Below are 18,283 nucleotides of genomic sequence, written 5' to 3'. Positions count from 1 at the left end.
ATCACCGCTTCTGGCGGCTCATTCACCTTCGGTATAGGCCTCAACGACCGATGAGCACGATCCAGTTCATATGGGGAGTGATCCTCCCCTTCCCCCAACAGCTCCGCCAACATCTTGGCAAAGTAGTCGTCGTCCTTGGGCCCTCCACCCCTTCGGGCAGGCCCACGATCCTCAGATTTTGCCGCCTCGATCTGTTTTCCAGATCCTCCACCTTCGCTGGCAGACCTTTATTGGCCTCCACCACCCTCAGCAGCTCCTCACCCATCGAGGTGAACTCATCGCTGTGTTGTGACAAGGCCTCCTCCACCCCTTTCAGTTTCTCACCCTGCTTCCGCACCTCGGCTGATGTCTTCAACATCGCCGCCTTCACCGGGTCAATCACCTCCTCCACTGGCACCTTCATTGCCGCCATCATCTCCTTCATCATCACTTCTATGTGCTTTGCAAACTGCTTTTCAAACTCTAAACCCATCACCTCAGTCATCGTTTCTGCCGTGAACAGTGGGGCCCCACCCAGGGACCCAGCCTCCGTTATCTTTTCAATTGCCGAGCTGACCCTTTTTCCCAATGGCGAACCTTCACTCGCCCCTTTCTCCATGGAGACTTTCTTTTGGTTTTTGGACATCCCCCTCATTTCTTATGCCTTCCTGCACTTATTTGTTGAAAAATTGCTCCTGGGACCAGGCATTAAATTCTGAAAAATCAAGCCTCGCGCAGGAGCCACCTAACCTGCAACTTCCTCCTATCTATCTTGACTTCCAAAAGACCTTTGATAAGGTGCCTCAAGGGAGACTGCTGAGTAAAATAATGGCCCATGGTATTCGAGGCAAGGTACTAACATGGATTGACGATTGGCTGTCAGGCAGAAGGCAGAGAGTTGGGATAAAAGGTTCTTTTTCGGAATGGCAACCGGTGACGAGTGGTATCCCGCAGGGTTCAGTGTTGGGGCCACAGCTGTTCTCTTTATATATTAACGATCTAGATGACGGGACTGGGGGCATTCTGGCTAAGTTTGCCGATGATAGAAAGATAGGTGGAGGGGCAGGTAGTATGGAGGAGGTGGGTAAGCTGCAGAAAGATTTAGACAGTTTAGGAGAGTGGTCCAAGAAATGGCTGATGAAATTCAACGTGGGCAAGTGTGAGGTCTTGCACTTTGGAAAAAATAGAGGCATGGACTATTTTCTAAACGGTGACAAAATTCATAATGCTGAAGTGCAAAGGGACTTGGGAGTCCTAGTCCAGGATTCTCTAAAAGTAAACTTGCAGGTTGAGTCCGTAATTAAGAAAGCAAATGCAATATTGTCATTTATCTCAAGAGGCTTGGAATATAAAGCAGGGATGTACTTCTGAAGCTTTATAAAGCATTAGATAGGCCCCATTTAGAATACTGTGAGCAATTTTGGGTCCCACACCTCAGGAAGGACATACTGGCACTGGAGCGGGTCCAGCGGAGATTCACATGAATGATCCCGGGAATGGTAGGCCTAACATACGATGAACGTCTGAGGATCCTGGGATTATATTCATTGGAGTTTAGGAGGTTGAGGGGAGATCTACTAGAAACTTACAAGATAATGAATGGCTTAGATAGGGTGGACGTAGGGAAGTTGTTTCCATTAGCTGGGGAGACTAGGACCCGGGGGCACAGCCTTAGAATAAAAGGGAGTCACTTTAGAACAGAGATGAGGAGAAATGTCTTCAGCCAGAGAGTGGTGGGTCTATGGAATTCATTGCCATAGAGGGCGGTGGAGGCCGGGACGTTGAGTGTCTTTAAGACAGAAGTTGATAAATTCTTGATTTCTCGAGGAATTAAGGGCTATGGAGAGAGAGCGGGTAAATGGAGTTGAAATCAGCCATGATTGAATGGTGGAGTGGACTCGATGGGCCAAATGGCCTTACTTCCGCTCCTATGGCTTATGGTCTTACATGCCACCACCGGAAGTCCACTCGGATTCTATGATACTTTGGTGGATGGAGGATGGGGAAGAAAATGGGTTAGTAAAACAGAGATTAGGTTTTATCTTAAAAATTTGGATTCCTTGCATGGAGATTCCCATGTCAAAAGGAACTTAGGTGCAAGAAACCTGGCTACCATTTTCCATTCAAGATTGGCAAATCTCATATTCCTCGATGGCCTGCTGAAACAAAACCAGTGCGTCTCCCTGATGGAAGTCACAAGGAACCCCATCTCAAAAATTTAAACAACAATTTAGCGGAGATCAATTTCACATTTCTGTGGTAAACTACTTTCCTATCCGCCAGAGATTAAATTCAATTACATGAGGAAATTCTACGAGTGTAAATATAAAAACCCTATTCCAGAATTATGATGTTACACATTCGAGAACATAAAATATTGCATCAGGTCAGCTGCTTTTCAAGTCTTCAATTGTCAAAGAATCTCAAACAAAAAAGTATCAAGATGTTATATTTTACTCACCGAGGACTGGAACTTTGCGGGAGGTCTGTAAATTGTAGATTAGCAGATTTCCTTTGGTTGTTCCAACAGCGAGTAGAGATCCTGCTTTTGACCACATCAGAAATGACATCTGATCCCTGAAAAAAATATAATTATGACTTACTACTATGACAAACTGAGGTGGCTAGGGGTGGAACCCAGATATTAAAATATACTTCGCATGGGGAGATGTTGGAGAAGTGTTGCCTTGGCTTCTTGCAGAGAAAAGAAAACAATCAGGCCAAGTTATCTAGGCAGGAGGTGAATTACTCACTTCAGAATTTCTAGCCTCTAACCTACTCGTTTGCCACAGTATTTAAATGGCTCATCCAGTTAAATTTTTGGTCAATAGTAAACCCCAGGATGTTGATGATGGGATTTCAGTGATGGTAATGTTGTAGATTATCATGGGGAAATGGTTAGATTCTCTCTTCTTGGAGATGGTCATTGCCTGGTACTTGTGTCACACAAATGCTACTTGCCACTTATCAGACAAAGCCTGAATGTTGCCCCGGTCCTGCTGCACAAGAACAGGAACTGCTTCAGGATCTAAGTTGCGAACGGTGCTTAACACTGTGCAATCATCAGAAAACATCCCCATTTTAGACCTTACGCTGAAGGAAGGACCTTGATGATGCAACTAAATATGGCTGAGCCTCAAACACCACCCTGAGGAACTCCTGCAACGATGACTTGGGACTGAGATGATTGGCCTCCAACAATCACAACCACCTACTTTATACTAAAGATGACTCCAACCAATGGAGAGTTTTTCTCCCCAATTCCCACTGAGTTTTGCTCGGAATCCTTGATGCACACTCGGTTAATGTCAAGGCAGTCACTCTCAAATAATCTCAGGAATTCAGCTCTTCTGTCCATGTTTGGACCAAGGTTGCAATGAGGGCAGGAGCCGAGAGGCCTGGCAGAGCCCAAACAGAGCGATAGTGAGCAGATAATTTAAGTGTCACTTGGTAGCACTGTTGATGACACCTTCCATCACTTTGCTGATGATTGATGAGGTGGTAATTCACCAGATTGGATTTGCCTGGTTTTTGTGGAAAGGATGGGTAGATAACAGTAAGGCAGCTGTGTTGAAACAACTTGGCTAGGGGCATCACTAGACCTGGAGAATAAGTCTTCAATATTACTGAAGGATGTTGTCAGGGCCCATGATCTCTGCTGTATCTATGGCCTTCAGCCATTTCTTGATTTCACTTGTCGTAAACTGAATTGGCTTAAAACTGGCATCTGTGGACTTCCGGTGGCGGCCATGGTGTGAGTGGTCGCACATTTGGTGGCTCCCGCTCCTAGTGGAAATTTTGGATCTTTTCCCTGGCTAATGAGTGGATCTTTTGGTTAAAAATGGTGCAGGAGGGATAGTAGGAAAGACTGTCCCAACGGAGGCGTGGACCAGAAGTGGCCGGCAAAGAAGGGATCAGCTGAAGGTTGGAGTGGTGTCTGCGACACAGGAGAAGATGTTGGAGGGTCAGGGATTGGCCCTACCCTCTCAGTGGTCGACGGAGCAGCTGGTGGGCTTCCGGAATGAGAAGTTCACCCAGCAGAGGAAGGAGAATTTGGGGGACATGGATAGGGTGGTGGACCTGATAAAGGCGGGGTTCAACCACATGGAGACGAGGTTGGAGGCCCAGAGCCAGCTGATCCAGAAGGTGGAGGAGTCAGTGGGGGAGCACAAGGTGCAGCTTGTCTCAATAGCAGTGGTGATGGGGATGATGCAGGATCAACAGACGCGGCTGCGGGAGAAAGTGGAGGACCTGGAAAATCCGTCTCGCAGACAAAATTTGAGGATTGTGGGACTATTGAAGGTCAGCAAGGGAGGGGATGCCAACGTGTATGTTGTTCGAGTGTTCGAGAAGCTGCTGGGAGAGGGGGCATTTGTACGGCACCTTGGAAGTGGACCGGGCACACAGGGTGCTATGGCGATGGTGGTGCACCGATTCTTTTTTTTTAATAAACATTTTATTGAAGTATTTTTGGTATTGTAACAACAACTAAATAAACAATGTACATGAAACTAAACATAGTGCAAAAGCCGTCTCCCTTCCTTACAGGTCCCACCTTTATTAACCCCCCTACTTTAAGCTAAACTAACTCCCTCCCCCCCCTTTTGCGGACGATTAATTTCACCTGCACCGATTCTTGGACAAGGAACGGATCCTGAGGTGGGCCAGGCAGACGAGGCGCTGTACCTGGGAGGGCAGCGAGCAACGTGTATACCAGGACCTGGGTGCGGAGCTGGCCAAGAGGAGAGCAGGCTTCAACAAGGTGAATGCGGTCCTCTTTAAGAAGGGGGTGTAGTTTGGCATGTTGTACCCGGCACATCTGTGGGTGACCTGTAAGGGTCGAGAGCTGTATTTCGGGACGCCTGAGATTTTGTCAGGAGCAATGAACTGGCAGGAGAAGGAGGTCACTGAACTCTGGAGTTCCTTTCGGGGTTTGTTTGGGTTATTTTTGTACTGTGTTTGGGCTCATTGCCCTGGGTTTGTTCTTGGTAGGGGGTGGTTGGGTGCTCTTTGTGTTTGGTGGGTGTTCGCACATTTAAAAAGTCTGAAGGTGGATGTAGCTCTGTTGCAGCAGACACACCTGAAGGTGGTGGATCAGACTAGGTTGAGGAAAGTGTGGGTAGGGCAGGTATTTCATTCAGGATTAGATTCTAAAACGAGGGGGTGACAATTTTGATTAATGAACAGGTGGCGTTCAAAATGGGGAGTATAGTGGCTGGCTCTGGGACTCTCTAATTGGAAAAAATGAATTGGGTAATCTAAATTTTAAAAAGGATATTTATGCTCCGATCTGGGAGGATGTGGAGCTTATGAGGCCGGTGTTGGGGAAGATCCCTGACCTGGACTCGCATTGGCTGATAATGGGGGGGTGGGTGTTCAATATGGTTAGAGACCGGAGGTTGGACCGGTCGAGTTTGAAGAGGGTGTTGGCGGTAGCGAAGACTGAGGGTGTTTATGCAGCACAAGGGGGAACTGTGGAGGTTTAGGAGGCCGAGAGCGAAGGAATTTTCATTTCCCTCGTTAGGATGTTGTTGGCGGGGGTGGTTGATGTGGAGTACTCACCGATAGTCGTGTCAGATCATGCTCCGCACTGGACCTGTGGGGGAGTAAGGGGGGGAAGCGCCCACAATGGAGGCTAGATGTGGGGCTTTGTCAGATGAGGTGGTGTGTGAGCAGGTGAGGGAGGCCTCAGCAGCCACGTTTTGGGAAGCATTGAAGGCAGTGGTGATAGGAGAGTTCATTTCGATAAGTGCACACAGGGAGAAGGCGGAGTGGGTGGAGATGGAAAGGCTAGTGGAGAAGATCTTCCAGTGGACAGGAAGTATTCGGAGGCCCTGGAGGTGGAGTTGTTGAAGGTGCGGCAGAAGTTGCAGATGGAGTTTGGGTTGATAACCACAGGGAAAGTGGTTGGGCAGTTGAGGAGGGCGAGGGGGGTGTATGAATATGGTGAGAAGGTGGCGCACCAGGTGAGGAAACAGGAGGCAGCGAGGGAGATCGGGAAAGTGAAGGACAGGGGGGGGAAAACGCGGTTTTGGACCCGGTAGGGGTGAATGGAGTGTTTAAGGATTTCTACAGTCGGCTATATGAGTCGGAACCCCCAGCCGGGGTGGAGGGGATGAGGGGGTTTCTGGAGGGGTTGGAGTTTCCAAGGGTGGAAGAGGAGCTGGTGGGGAGACTGGGTGCCTCAATTGGGCTGGTAGAAGTGGTGGAGAGGCTGGAGGCGATGCAGTTGGGCAAGGCCCTGGGCCAGGACGGATACCCAGTGGAGTTTTATAAAAAGCTCTCGGGGGTTCTGGAGCTCTTGTTGGTGAGGGTGTTTAATGAGGCAAGGTAGCGGGGGGTGCTCCCCCGACGATGTCACAGGCCTCGATCTCTCTCATTCTGAAGCGGGATAAGGATCCTGAGCAATGTGGGTCATACAGGCCGATCTCCCTGTTAAATGTGGATGCCAAGTTATTGGCCAAGATCTTGGCCTCGAGAATTGAGGACTGCGTGCCTGGGGTGATAGGGGAGGACCAGACAGGGTTCGTGAAGGGGAGGCACCTGACGGCTAATATCAGGAGGCTACTAAATGAGATAATGATGCTCTCCGAGGGACGAGAGGTGGATGTGGTGTTCGCCATGGACGCGGAGAAGGCCTTTGATTGGGTTATTTGTGGATGCTCCTGGGGCGCTTTGGGTTTGGACAGGATTTTGTGGATTGGGTCCGACTGCTGTATCAGGCACCAGTGGCGAGTGTGCGGACGAACCGGTGAGCTTGGGTTATTTTAGGCGGCACTGGAGGACAAGGCAGGGATGTCCACTCTCCCCACTGCTTTTGCCTTGGCTATAGAGCCGTTGGCGATTGTGCTGAGAGCATTGAGGGTCTGGTAGGGGATAGTACGGGGGGAGTGGAGCACAGAGTCTCGCTTTACGCGGACAATCTGTTACTGTACATTTCGGACCCACTAGGGGGGATTATGGGGATCGTAGAGAAATTCGGCCGTTTTTCGGGGTACTGATTGAACATGGGTAAAAGTGTGGTCTTACCGATCCAGGCGAGGGGGCAGGGGAAGAGATTGGGGGAGATGCCGTTCAAGGTGGTGGGGGAGGGAGCTTTCGGTATTTGGGTATTCAGGTGGCATGGGAGTGGGAGCAGCTGCAAAAGTTGAATCTGGCTCGGTTGATGGAGCAGATGAGGGGGGAACTTTAGAAGGAGGGATGCGCTCCCGCTTTCACTAGTGGGGAGCGTTCAAACAGTGAAGGTGATGGTCCTCCCGAGGTCCTTGTTTGTTTTTCAGAGCCTCCCAATCTTCATTTGCAAGGCTTTTTTCAGGAGAGTGAATGTAGTGATCTCAGGGTTTGTGTGGGCGGGTAAAACCCCGTGGGTGAAGACGGTGCTGCTACTATTGGGCGATGAATATAGTGATGGTCAGGGAACGGGTAGTGAGGGAGGGGTCGGTGTGGGAACAGATGGAGGCAGCCTCATATAAGGACACAAGTTTGGGGGCACTGTTAAGGGTGCCTCTGCCATTCTCATCGGCCAAGTACTCCACAAGCCCGGTGGGTGTGGGGACAGTGGTGACAGCACATGGGACTGGAGGGGGGCATCGGTGTGGGCACCAATATGTGGCAACCACCGGTTTGCTCCATGGGGGGCTGGATAGGGGGTTTTGGGGGTGGCAGAGGGCGGGGGTCAAGCGGTTTGGAGATTTGTTTTTAGATGGGGTCATTCCATGTTTGGAAGAGCTGGAGGAGGAATTTGAGCTGCCCGGTGGGAATTGGTTTCTCTACTTGCATTTGAGGGACTTTGTGCTGACCTTCCTGCACCTACCGCTCCAGAGGCTACAGGATAAGGTGGTGTCGAGGGCAGGAGTGGGGGAGGGGAAGGTATCGGAAATATATAAGGAGCTGATGGAATGGGAGGGTGCCCCGATAGCGGAGGTGAAGTGGAAATGGGAGGAAGAATTGGGTGGGGAGTTGGAGGCTGGGTTATGGGAGGGCGCCCTGCGGTGAGTCAATGCATCCTCGTCGTGTGCCAGGCTTAACCTGATCAAATCTAAGGTGGTCCACAGGGCACATATGACTGTGGCCTGAATGAGCAAGTTCTTTGAAGGGATGGAGGATAGGTGTGGGCGGTGTGTGGGTGGGCCTGCGAATAATGTCCATATGTTTTGGACTTGTCCAAAGCTTAGGGGATTCTGACAGGGGTTTGCTTACATCATGTTGGAGGTACTGAAGGTAAGGGTGGTTCGGAGTCCAGAGATGGCGATCTTTGCTGTGTCAGAAGAGCCGCGAGTCCAGGGCAAGAGAGGGCGATGTCTTGGCCTTTGCCTCTCTGATAACCCAGAGACAGAGTTTGTTGACATGGAGGGACTCGGAGCCCCAGAAGTCAGGGGTGTGGGTCAGTGACATGGCTGGGTTTCTTAGGCTTGAGAAGATCAAGTTCGTCCTGAGGGGATCGATGCTAGGGATGTCTGGAGTTGGCAGCCATTTATCGACTTCTTTGTGAAAAATTAAGGTGTCAGCATTGTTGTTGGTTCAGTGTGTGGTTGCTTAATTTGTTAAAATTATAATGCAAATGCCTTAATAAAATATTTTTTTTCTTAAAAATTAGCATCTGTGATAATGAAGGCCTCAAGAAGAAGTAATGGTGGATCGTCCACTTGACAATTCTGGCCGAAGATAGTTGTAAATGCTTCAGCTTGTCTTTTGCACTGCATACTGGGCTTCACCATGATTGAGGATGCGGATGTTTATTGGCCCTCCTCCCCTGGTTATTTAATTGCCCCCCACCATCCATGAGTGAGTGAGGGGGAACTGTAGAGATTTGATCAATCAGATCGTTAGTTATGGGATTGCTTAGCTCTGTTTACAGCATGCTGCTTCTGTTGTTTGGCATGCACGTTGATCTGTGTTGTAGCTTCACCAGTTTGGCATCTCAATTTGAGGTATGCCTAGTGCTGCTCCTGGCATGCCCTCCTGCATTCCCTCCCTATCCTGTTCTCCTAACCAAACAGCATTCTGGGAGTACTACCTCACAAGAACTTGTGATTTGAGATGGGGCTCATCACCACCTTCTCTCGGGCAACTGGAATGACCTTACCAGTGATGCCCGCATTAAATAAAAGTCTATTTCTCAGTTGTCCATTTTATGAATTTGGCAATGCATTATCACAGAGCACAGAGGTTACTAAAGCTCTACCAATCATGTTACCAATCACTGTATATTCCTGGAACAATCAACATGATCTGAATTTTACATTCGGAATGCGCCCAAAGTCAGCGCAAGCGGGAGAAGATGTGAAACCCACTCATCCCAAATATTGTGTTGTTAATACGGTATTACGTTGCATGGCCAATTAATGACCATCCAGCGTGAAACAAACTCTGTGAAAGGCTGAGCACTGCCGGAGGGGGCAAGAAGAAGCCGCTGCAGAGCTGTGGCCCTGTGAAAAATAAATATCAATGGAGAAACTATGCCATGCGTGTCCAGGCAGCACACTCATACACAGACCTTAGTCCCCAGACACATTTGTTAATTTTATTTGAGCCCTGAATTTCATCCCGCCATGGATCAAAGTTGCAGCTAAATAGTAACGGGTGTCTGGCCAATCAGCCTGCCTGCCAACTGTAAAAGCAGACAGACAATTTTAAATGCCAACCAATTGTTGCTTCTGACTTGCGTGCATGCGTCAACCAAAATATTGCACAAGGTGATTTTCGTGCTTCTGGGTCGGGTGAACACCCAAACTTTGTGCATAAAATTCTGGCAAATATTCTGTAAAATGAAAATGTGTTTCTTTTTGACCATGGAGTAGCTTCTGGTGAATTATAATAAGTCATCACCAATATAGTAAGCCAATTCCATTAATTGACCCCAATGTTCAGAAATATGAGCTCTTAAAAAAATACAATTCGACATTAGCTTTGTGATAGGAAACTAGTTTTATCACAAGTATTCTTCTGCAGGGCAGCATAGTGGCACAGGGGTTAGTACTGCTGCATCACGGCACTGAGAACCCAGGTATGATCCCAGCCCCGGGTCACTGTCCGTGCGGAGTTTGCACATTCTCCCCGTGTCTGCGTGGGACTCACCCCCACAACCCAAAGGTGGGCAGGGCAGGGCCATGCTAAGTTGCCCCTCAATTGGAAAAAAATTTGGGAACTCTAAATTAAAAAAAAAAAATTCTTCAGGTGACATTTATCTCAAGCAAAATGGATATTAAATGACATTAACTGTAATAAAAACTGTTCAAGTCTACTATCTTTCAAAGATATATTCATTCACCTGCGAAATTACTGTACAAGGGTTTTAGTCATATTTGATTAATTATAAAAAATAAAACACAATGGCTAGAATTTCAGCTACATACATATATAAATAGAGGAACTTTTAGTAATTTGATATTTTCAACTATCATTCAGAAAAGCTGGAATCCCATGGTACGGTTAGAAAAATTCAAAATAACTTTCTCTGATCCACGTATCTAACTGCCTGTCCACATTTTGAAAAAAATCAAGAGTTACACAAACTAATAAAATTTCCTTCAGTATTTCAGTATCAGCTCACCTCATGCCACTGTCCAACTGCGTGGTTTTGAGCGTGTTTGCATCCCATAAGTAGATGGTATTTGATTTGTCCGCAATCACAGCCAAGGCATCTCCATCTTTATCCCAGTCCATAGAAACACAAACTCTAGATGACACATGAGAAAAATTAAATAAAGTTTATTCTCAAAATTTTAGCATTATCATTTTCGACTCCTTTTCTCGGAAGCCACCTGTTGAACTTGCCCATTTCAAAATGTTGTATTTAATTATTAGCACGCATTATTGATAAATAAACACAAATTAAATGGCAAGTATTTTGTCAGAAAATCCAGCATGATTTCAAAGCAGGCCACCCTGAATTATCAAAGTAGAATTAAAAAGTAAAATGTAACTATGCATTCTGTAACTTTATAAGCAGCTATTTGGAATATGGTGCTTGTTCTTCTTACCCTGGAAGGTTAATTTCATTTCTTTTATGTCCATGTCGATCAAAAATCTTCACCATATGATCTGACCTAAGACAAACAAACGAGTCTCCAATCAGTTTTAAAACAATTACATGTGCAAACTCTTAAAAAATCTAAATGATTAAGCCAGATTATTATGGGTAAACTGTATTTAACTGTCGACCACTTATGCACTTTTACCATTGGTTTCAAATCGAAAACAATGGTAATAACCATTAAAATCCGAGGAATACTTTATTTTTACTTTCAGCTGTGTTTCCTGTTAAAGAGCACACAAGCAACATATACAAGCAACAAATGTTGGTTATGTAGCAATTAATAAAAACATTTTTAGGATGCGAGAAATGTACATGGAAACATTCCTTGTGAAGCTGGCCTTGGCTAGACAGGTAATTGCTTCTTAGGTCAAAAAAATAAACAGTAGGGAATGATCAGCTATCTTCAAGTCTGCAAGTTGTTTTTGAAAGCAGGAGAACATGCTACAGGTTGGGAATATGCCACAGTTTTGTGGGCTCCAGAGAAGCTCTTCAGCTGCTTTGAAGTTGCATCCAATCACTACTTGGAATGGAGATGGTGAATGATACTCCGCTTAACTGACACAATGGGAGTCGTCTGTACGCGGGGAGAGATACCTTACTTTGAGTCTCTGCAATTGATGGATTTAAACAGAAGTAATTTACAATCACTTATATTATAATATATATAAAAAGATCTATAAAAAGACACCAGTACTTTGAACAAAATGTGTTCTCTATATTTTATTTCTATACTTATATACAGGCTATATTTTTCAGTGGAAGATTGAAATTTGGCTGTTCCGTCTTGAAAGGACCTGTGTTTTTACTATAGGATAAAAAAGGTCTCACAAAGACAGGTAAACATAATAATGTATTCTTATCTTTATTAGCCTATTGATTTGAATACTTTATTGCTGGAGAAAATGCACACAAGATTAATTGTGGTTGCAAGACTGTTTCACACGGTATAGAGAACAAGAATTCCATAAAAGCAGAGAAAGATCAATGTGTGGTTAAACAGTAGTTTCTCTGAAATAGTGTTTGAAAATGTCAACGTAAATTGAATGGAAAGGCATTAAGTCTATTTGTTTGATAGTATCTTTAATGGCTGTTTTCATGAAGGAATTAGTTTTAATTATCACAGCGAGAACAATTGGAAGACAAACATCCAATTGAAGAGTGGTATGCAATTTTAATTAATCGAATATGCATGCGTGGATTTTGTTGTGTTGATGATAAAGTTGCACAGTTCACTGTGACTGCACAGTGAGAAGCCCAACTCCCTATGTGCACATTTTAGCATGTACAAAGAACAAAGAAAAATTACAGCACATGAACAGGCCCTCCAAGCCTGTGCCGATCCAGATCCTCTATCTAAACCTGTCGCCTATTTTCTAAGGATCTGTATCCCTCTGCTCCCTGCCCATTCATGTATCTGTCTAGATACATCTTAAATGACGCTATTGTGCCCGCCTCTACCACCTCCACCGGCAATGCGTTCCAGGCACCCACCACCCTCTGCATAAAGAACTTTCCACGCATATCTCCCTTAAACTTTTCCCCTCTGACCTTGAACTCGTGACCCTTAGTAATTGAGTCCCCCACTTTGGGAAAAAGCTTCTTGCTATCCACCCTGTCTATACCTCTCATGATTGTGTAGACCTCAACGAGGCCCCCCCCTCAACCTCCGTCTTTCTAATGAAAATAATCCTAATCTCTTCAACCTCTCTTCATAGCTAGCGCCCTCCATACCAGGCAACATCCTGGTGAACCTCCTCTGCACCTTCTCCAAAGCATCCACATCCTTTTGGTAATGTGGCGACCAGAACTGTACGCAGTATTCCAAATGTGGCCGAACCAACTGTAACATGACCCGTCAACTCTTGTATTCAATACCCCTTCCGATGAAGGAAAGCATGCCGTATGCCTTCTTGACCACTCAATCGACCTGCACAGCCACCTTCAGCGTACAATGGACCTGAACACCCAGATCTCTCTGTACATCAATTTTCCCCAGGGCTTTTTCATTTACCGTATTGGATCTTCCAAAATGCATCACCTCGCATTTGCCCAGATTGAACTCCATCTGCCATTTCTCCGCCCAACTCTCCAATCTATCTATATTCTGCTGTATTCTCTCACAGTCCCCTTCACTATCTGCTACTCCACCAATCTTAGTGTCATCTGCAAACTTGCTAATCAGACCACCTATACCTTCCTCCAGATCATTACTGTATATCACAAACAACAGTGGTCCCAGCACGGATCCCTGTGGAACACCACTGGTCACAGTTCTCCAATTTGAGAAACTCCCTTCCACTACTACTCTCTGTCTCCTGTTGCCCAGCCACTGGATTAGGTGATTTTACCCTTTATTTCGGAGTCAAACTTAAGTGTTGTCATTTTGACACTGACTGCAAAATCCAGGCCACTATGTCTTTCATTCTGCTAAAACGTCACAGAATCCCAAAATAAGCCAGTTAAAATGTTTAGCACTTCAATGGCAGCACTGAGCCTGAAAGTCCAAAGATTGGGACATTTTTTCAGGTTGTATGAATCAGGTTCTTGGTGAGTCAATGGCTAAGTTGACAACAACCTGCACCCAGCAGTGCTGACTCCACTGTAGTGTTGAAATGAGCAATGGTGCTTCAGCTGAAATGCACCTTAGAGAAATACTTTTTATTGTTTTGAATACACATTGTAGAGAGCAGTAACATTTATAATTACAATGTTTTGCATTCTATAATGTTAATCCTTTCTTGAAATACACTGTTAATACATAATCTGCGTCTCAATCTGTTTATCAAATGGAGGCAAATCACATTGTGGCAAAAAATATGGCCAAGTCTGAGGTGTTCAAGACAGGCGACCCTGACCTATACAAGAAATCTAGGTACAACCTCCACAAAGCCATCAGGATGTTAAGAGACACTACTAGGACTTCCGGTTACGGCTATGCCAAGGTAGGTCGCACGTTCGGCAGCTCCCGCCGGGAACGGACTTTTAGGCTCTCTAGAGGGGCCCCAACGGCAATTGTTCGACGGCTTCCAGTGTGGGAAGGTGACAGCAAGGTCCCCCCCGACATTATATGGATTGGACCAGGAGTGGAGCGGTGAAAAAAGTGATCTTGGAGCAGCAAAAAGTGAGAGGGAGAAAAAACAAGATGGCGGCGGGTGGAGACCAAGCAGCATGGGCGCAGTGGTCGCAGGAGCAGCAGGGGTTTCTTAGACGCTGCTTTGAGGAGCTGAAAATCGAAATGCTGGCGCCAATGAAGGCGGCAATTGAGAAGCTAGTGGAGACCCAGAAGGCCCAAGGGGCGGCGATCCGGGAGGTGCGGCAAAAAGCTCGGAGAACGAGGACGAGATCTTGGGCCTGGCGGTGAAGGTGGAGGCGCACGAGGCGCTGCACAAGAGGTGGGCGAAAAGATTTGAGGACCTGGAGAATAGGTTGAGGAGGAAGAATCTTCGGATTCTGGGTCTCTCCGAAGGAGTGGAGGGGCCCGATGCTGGGGCATATGTGAGCACGATGCTCAATTCGCTGATGGGCGCGGGAGCCTTCCCGAGGCCTCTGGAGCTAGATGGGGCTCAACGAGTCCTAGCAAGGAGATCCAAGGCCAACGAGCCGCCAAGGACTGTAGTGGTGAGGTTTCACCGCTTTATGGACAGAGAGTGTGTCCTGAGATGGGCCAAGAAAGAGCGGAGCAGCAGTTGGGAGAACACGGAGATCCGAATCTACCAGGACTGGAGTGCAGAGGTGGCTAAGAAGAGAGCTGGTTTTAATCGGGCTAAGGCGGTGCTCCATCGAAAGGGGGTGAAGTTCGGTATGCAGCCAGCGCGATTGTGGGTCACATTCCAAGATCGGCACCACTATTTCGAAACGCCTGATGAGGCATGGAGCTTTATACAGACTGAAAAGTTGGACTCAAATTGAGGGTTTGTTGTGGGGGGATGTTTACTGTGTTTATGGTGTTTATTACGTTTAGGGAATGTTCCTCTGGTTTGGGTGCTGGATGGGGATGGGTGAAGGGATTCGATGGGGAGACTGTGGTCGTCGGTGTTGGAGGGGCAGACCCCCACGAAGGAAGAGGGGGAGTGGAGGCCTGGGGATGGGGAATTGGGGTAAGGCCGCAAAAGGAGCTGCGCCAGAGGGGGCGGGGCCGGCTCACGAAAGCGCGGGCTTTTTCCCGCGCTAGGGAAGGACAGGGGTGGGGCCGGGGGGGTGATGGGCGGTGCTGGAGAGGAGCGCACTGATTACCAGGAAGGGGAGGGGGAATTCTCACATTGGAGGGGGTCGATAGAATGGCGGGAGAGGCTGGGGTCAGCAGGAGTCAGCTGACTTCTGAGGAAGGAGCAGCACTCTGAAAGCTAGTGACATTGAAACAAACCTGTTGGACTTTAACCTGGTGTTGTAAGACTTCTTACTTACGGGAGTGTTATGGGGGGAGCAAAAGGGCTAGATGTGGATCTAGCGGGGGGGGGGGGGGGGGGGGGGGGGGAAAGAGGGGGTTAGCTGCTGCCTTGGCCAAAGGGAGCTGGAAGTAGGAGAGGTGGTCGGGGCGGGGGTCCGCCGTCTGGGGGACGGGAGGGTGCGGGAGGCGCGGGCACGTGGCTGGCCTAGAAAAGGAGATGGCTAGTCGGCAGCCCCCCAATCCGGCTGATAACTTTGAATGTGAGGGGCCTGAACGGGCCGGTCAAGAGGGCCCGGGTGTTCGCGCAATAAAGGGACTGAAGGCAGACGTGGTTATGCTCCAGGAGACACATCTGAAGGTGGCAGATCAGGTTAGACTGAGAAAGGGATGGGTAGGACAGGTATTCCATTCAGGGCTGGATGCGAAGAACAGAGGGGTTGCAATACTGGTGGGGAAGCGGGTGTCGTTTGAGGCAATGAATATTGTAGTGGATAATGGAGGTCGATATGTGATGGTGAGCAGTAGGTTGCAGGGGGTGCGGGTGGTACCGGTAAACGTATATGCCCCGAACTGGGATGAAGCCGGATTTATGAAACGCATGCGGGGTCGGACTCCGGACCTGGAGGTAGGAAGCTTGATAATTGGGGGGGTGGGGGGGGGGGGGGGGGGGGGTGGGGAAGAGGGGGGGGGGGGGGGAAGAGGGAGAGAAGAGAGAGAGAGAGAGAGAGAGAGTTAGGAGAGGAGAGGGACCAGCGCACGCTGTGGCGTCTAGATGTGGGATTATTGGCGGATGAGGTGGTGTGCGGGCGGGTGCGGGGGTGCATTGAAAGATATTTGGAGGTCAATGACAACGGGGAGGTGCAGGTGGGGGTAGTCTGGGAGGCGCTGAAGGCGGTGGTCAGGGGAGAGTTAATCTCCATCAGGGCCCACAGGGAGAAGAGAGAGAGCAGGGAGAGGGAGAGGTTGTTGGGGGAGATCTTAAGGGTGGACAGGAGATATGTAGAGGCCCCCGAGGAGGGACTACTCAGGGAGCGGCGGAACCTCCAGACGGAGTTCGACCTGTTGACCACAGGGAAAGCAGAGGCACAGTGGAGGAAAGCGCAGGGGGCGACGTACGAGTATGGGGAGAAGGCGAGTCGGATGCTGGCACACCAGCTTCATAAGAGGGAGGCAGCGAGGGAGATAGGTGGAGTTAAGGATAGCGGGGGGAATACGGTGCAGAGTGCGGTGAGAATAAATTAGGTATTTAGGGACTTCTATGGGGATCTGTACAGATCTGAGCCCCCAGCGGGGGAAGAGGGGATGCGACGATTTTTGGATCAGCTGAGGTTCCCGAGGGTGGAGGAGCAGGAGGTGGCTGGTTTAGGGGCGCCAATTGGGCTGCAGGAGCTGGTTAAAGGATTGGGGAGCATGCAGGCGGGGAAGGTCCTGGGGCCAGATGGGTTCCCGGTTGAGTTTTACAGGAAATACGTGGACCTGCTAGGCCCGTTGCTAGTGAGGACTTTCAATAAGGCAAGGGAGGGGGGGACCTTGCCCCCGACAACATCCGGGGCGCTGATCTCTCTGATCCTGAAGCGGGACAAGGACCCACTGCAGTGTGGGTCGTATAGACCGATCTCGCTCCTCAATGTGGATACTAAGTTGCTGGCAAAAGTGCTGGCTACGAGAATTGAGGACTGTCCCGGGGGTGATTCATGAGGAACAGACGGGATTTGTAAAGGGCAGGCAGCTAAACACTAATGTGCGGAGGCTCCTCAATGTGATTATGATGCCCTCGGTGGAGGGAGAAGCGGAGGTAGTGGCAGCTATGGACGCGGAGAAGGCCTTCGGCCGGGTGGAGTGGGAGTATCTTTGGGAAGTGTTGCGGAGGTTTGGGTTCGGGGAGGGGTTCATCAGCTGGGTCAGATTGCTATATAGAGCCCCGGTGGCGAGTGTGGCTACGAATCGGCAGAGGTCGGAGTACTTTCGGCTGTACCGAGGGACGAGGCAGGGGTGCCCCGTCCCCCTTGCTGTTTGCATTGGCAATTGAGCCTCTGGCCATGGCACTAAGGGAGTCCAGGAAATGGGGGGGACTGGTCTGAGGGGGAGAGGAACATCGGGTGTCGCTGTATGCGGACGACCTGTTGCTGTATGTGGCAGATCCAGTGGAGGGGACGGCGGAGGTCATGCGGATCCTAAGGGAGTTTGGGGACTTCTCGGGGTATAAGCTTAATGTAGGGAAAAGTGAGCTCTTTGTGGTGCATCCAAGGGACCAGGGAAGGGGGATAGACGACCTGCCATTGAAGAGGGCGGAAAGGAGCTTTCAGTACTTAGGGATCCAGGTGGCTGGGAGTTGGGGGGCCCTGCACAAACTCAAGTTGACGCGGTTGGTGGAGCAGATGGAGGAGGATTTCAAAAGATGGGATGTGCTGCCACTCTCGCTAGCGGGCAGGGTGCAGTCGGTTAAAATGATGGTCCTCCCGAGGTTTCTCATTGTGTTCCAGTGCCTTCCCATCATGATTCCCTAGGCCTTTTTCAAACGGGTAGGTAGGAGCATCATGGGTTTCGTGTGGGCAAATAAGACCCCAAGGGTAAAGAGGGTGTTTCTGGAGCGTAGTAGGGACAGTGAGGGCTGGCTCTGCCAAATTTGTGCGACTATTATTGGGCTGCCAATGTGGCGATGATCCGTAAGTGGGTAATAGAGGGAGCGGGGGTGGCGTGGAAGAGGTTGGAGATGGCGACCTGTGTGGGCACGAGCCTGAGGGCGCTGGCGACGCCACCACTGCCGCTCTCGCCGACAAGGTACGCCACGAGTCCGGTGGGGGCGGCGACGTTGAAGATCTGGGGGCAGTGGAGACGACACAGGGGTGAGGTGGGAGCCTCGGTTTGGTCCCCGATTC

General features: G+C 48.9%; 1 protein-coding gene across 2 annotated transcripts in view; it reads right to left on the bottom strand.

The window, feature by feature from the left end:
• wdr19 (WD repeat domain 19) overlaps positions 1 to 18,283 on the bottom strand; it is a 247,311-nt gene that overhangs the window by 168,107 nt on the left and 60,921 nt on the right. For both annotated transcript variants that reach the window (XM_072496582.1, XM_072496581.1), the window contains exons 3-5: positions 10,962 to 11,027; positions 10,532 to 10,657; positions 2,441 to 2,556 (exon numbers count right to left, since the gene is read on the bottom strand). In XM_072496582.1, coding sequence (XP_072352683.1) covers positions 2,441 to 2,556; positions 10,532 to 10,657; positions 10,962 to 11,017 — 298 coding nt within the window. In that variant the 5' untranslated portion in view covers positions 11,018 to 11,027. The remainder of the gene's footprint in view (positions 1 to 2,440; positions 2,557 to 10,531; positions 10,658 to 10,961; positions 11,028 to 18,283) is intronic.

Source organism: Scyliorhinus torazame, chromosome 3, assembly GCF_047496885.1.
Source record: "Scyliorhinus torazame isolate Kashiwa2021f chromosome 3, sScyTor2.1, whole genome shotgun sequence".
Taxonomy (NCBI): domain Eukaryota; kingdom Metazoa; phylum Chordata; class Chondrichthyes; order Carcharhiniformes; family Scyliorhinidae; genus Scyliorhinus; species Scyliorhinus torazame.
This window is presented reverse-complemented; position numbering and strand designations above follow the sequence as displayed.